The sequence below is a fragment of the Helobdella robusta genome (genome assembly GCF_000326865.2).
Source record: "Helobdella robusta unplaced genomic scaffold HELROscaffold_26, whole genome shotgun sequence".
In the NCBI taxonomy this organism is placed as follows: domain Eukaryota; kingdom Metazoa; phylum Annelida; class Clitellata; order Rhynchobdellida; family Glossiphoniidae; genus Helobdella; species Helobdella robusta.
In genome coordinates this window covers 1,581,789-1,584,633 of record NW_008704349.1, presented here as the reverse complement: position 1 = coordinate 1,584,633, position 2,845 = coordinate 1,581,789, and the positions used below count along the sequence as shown (strand labels likewise).

Sequence of the window (2,845 nt, the reverse complement as noted above, 5' to 3'; positions counted from 1 at the left end):
TTATATGATTTTACTGAGTAACACACGAACGCGTAAAAATATTCGATAACAATTTTATTAATCGACGGAAGTAAATAAAAGGAATTGAACTAATGAACTCTAAAAGAATGTAAATGTCAATGAACAAACTGGAATACAGGAATTAGAACTCTTCTTGTTGGGTCTTCAACTTGGAATATGTTTCTTGGCGTTTTAATCGTACGACTTCGACGTGTGTATCCGATGGTGATGTCGATACAACTCCAATAAATAAAAGAAAATGAATCACAAAAATCGGAGCCTATGGAAATTCCAAGCTGCGTGTGAAACTATACCAATGAGTATAGAATCCAGCAAAGAACCCTAGGTCCACAAATAGCACAAGAAACAAAACAACGAGGCGGATTCGTTTTCACAGAACCCAAGGCCTGTTTTCACTGGGCCTGTCTGTCAGTCGGTCGGCTTTCGCACAACCTTGGCCTGTTTTCACTGGGCCGTCAAGTCTGATCGGCTTTCGCACGATCAAGGGCCTGTTTTCACTGGGCCTGTCTGTCAGTCGGTCGGCTTTCGCACAACCCTGGCCTGTTTTCACTGGGCCGTCAAGTCTGATCGGCTTTCGCACGATCAAGGGCCTGTTTTCACTGGGCCTGTCTGTCAGTCGGTCGGCTTTCGCACAACCCTGGCCTGTTTTCACTGGGCCGTCAAGTCTGATCGGCTTTCGCACGACCAAGGGCCTGTTTTCACTGGGCCTGTCTGTCAGTCGGTCGGCTTTCGCACAACCCTGGCCTGTTTTCACTGGGCCGTCAAGTCTGATCGGCTTTCGCACGACCAACACAAGACAACAAGAGTCAGAACAACACTGGTAACAAATTGTGTTTCTTCAGTACGCGTGCGAAACTATGCCAATGAGCATAGAGTCTCGTACTGAATCCACTTTTGAGAACTTAAGGCGTTTCTGAAACTATGCCAATGAGCATAGAATCACGCGTTAAGTCTCTTAGATACCAGAACAGGCACTGATTACTCGAAGCTGCCTAACTGGTGAACCCAAGGCTGACTCTTTGAGAACTTAAGACGTTTCTGAAACTATGCCAATGAGCATAGAATCACGCGTTAAGTCTCTTAGGGACCAGAAGAGGCACTGATTATTCGAAGCTGCCTCACTAGTCAACCCAGTCCTCTAACTGGTGAACCCAGTTTCTCTCTCTTAAGTCTTTTCACACCCTTCCTTATCAAAACAAAATTAGATTTTGTTTCGGGTGTTTTAAAACATAAAAATCTACAAGGCATGTCCAATTAATCAGAAAAAGTATTAATTAAATTTTAAAATAATTTATAATAATTTATGACGTCATCTAAATTGCAAAACAAAAAAAAAAATACGTTGTCACCTATCGAGTAAATTAACTTGCACCATGCCCCCTATCGAGTGAATAAATTTCGCGTTGAAAATTTTGCAGTATTTTTTAGTCAGCATTATTTCATAATTCTGACAATATGCATGCATACATCAACACTATACTATAAATAACAGAACAAGTTTGAAAGCATTCTTTGGCCTGTGTTGGATTCAAAAAATGAGATCATTCAAAAGGTCAGCATGCAATATTAATTCTTCTTTCTTAATATTTTATATTTATTAATTTTATATAATAATATTATTTAAAAAAATATGGATATTATTTTCTCATTTTAAAGAGTAAATTTATTTTTTATTCAATTTTTAATCAGCTGACAGTAAGTTGTATAACTCATTTGGCTGCCATTGGTGGGGGTGGAGCTAATGGGCAATTGTTCCAGGAGGCGTGGCTACACCTCATTAATAATTCATTATTGCATGCTAATGAGCTAGTTGATATGTTGGCTAAAGTGATTTTAAATAAAGAATCAAGTAAGAAATATTTATTTTTTGTTGTTTCATTTTTTTTGACGAGTTTACTTGTCAAATGTATTAACTTATTTTGAATTTTAAAGTGGCCAATCTCAGTAAAGACAAAGCCGAAACCACGCGTATATCATTTTATTTCGACCAATCAAAATCAGAGGATGTGAACTACTTGACCAATAGGCTGAAGGGATTGACTAATGTTGTTTGCAATTTGATGGGGTTAGGTTGTTGCACTATGAGAGATAAAATATAATTTATTATAAAGATAATAATAATAATAATAGTTATAATAAAAATAATTATTTCTATAATTGTTATATTAATTTTGTTTATTATTACAATTTTTCAGTCATAATTTTCCTACCGTTGTGTCTCTGCCCGTAAAAAACATTGTAAACTTGATAACGAAAATTCTAGATTGTCGTCTTGTAAGTTTGAAAAAGCTTTCTGAGGGTTATGCTCATGATGATGATTGTGATGATGATGATGGTGATTGTGATGATGATGATTGTGATAATGATGATGATTGTGATGGCTATTATTAATTATATCTTTTATTTAAATTTACTTTTTAACAGATCTCGGTTGGTAAAGACAGACAAATCTTTTACAATCAGCTCATTAATATTCATATTTTAGCCTTCAGACTTCTTCAATCATTGATTCTATGGTAATTAATTTTAATTTATTCAAGCTAATTAATATTCATTAGCTGATTAGCGTCTGAGTTGTTCGAGTTAATTAGTTTTAATTAGTTAATTTTAATAATGACGGAATGAATAATAAAAATATAATACTGAAAAAAGATTAACGAATGAATGAACAAGTGAATAAATTAATAAATAAATGATGGATGGATTGATTGGTTGATTGATTGATTGCATGAATCAGTATCAAACGTTTCATCGGCTTCTGAAAAATTACGTCCAAACACAACCTCATGTAAACCTCTGTGTACCTTTATATTTCACACACACA

The 2,845-nt window shown here is 35.3% G+C and overlaps 1 protein-coding gene across 1 annotated transcript in view; it reads left to right on the top strand.

Moving 5' to 3' along the window:
• HELRODRAFT_173423 (hypothetical protein) overlaps nt 1–2,120 on the top strand; it is a gene marked incomplete at both ends in the record, with an annotated part of 3,227 nt that extends 1,107 nt beyond the window's left edge. The window contains 4 exons of the mRNA XM_009020030.1: nt 398–841; nt 1,514–1,573; nt 1,711–1,870; nt 1,954–2,120. Coding sequence (XP_009018278.1) covers nt 398–841; nt 1,514–1,573; nt 1,711–1,870; nt 1,954–2,120 — 831 coding nt within the window. The remainder of the gene's footprint in view (nt 1–397; nt 842–1,513; nt 1,574–1,710; nt 1,871–1,953) is intronic.
• Between the last annotated feature and the right edge of the window lie 725 nt (nt 2,121–2,845).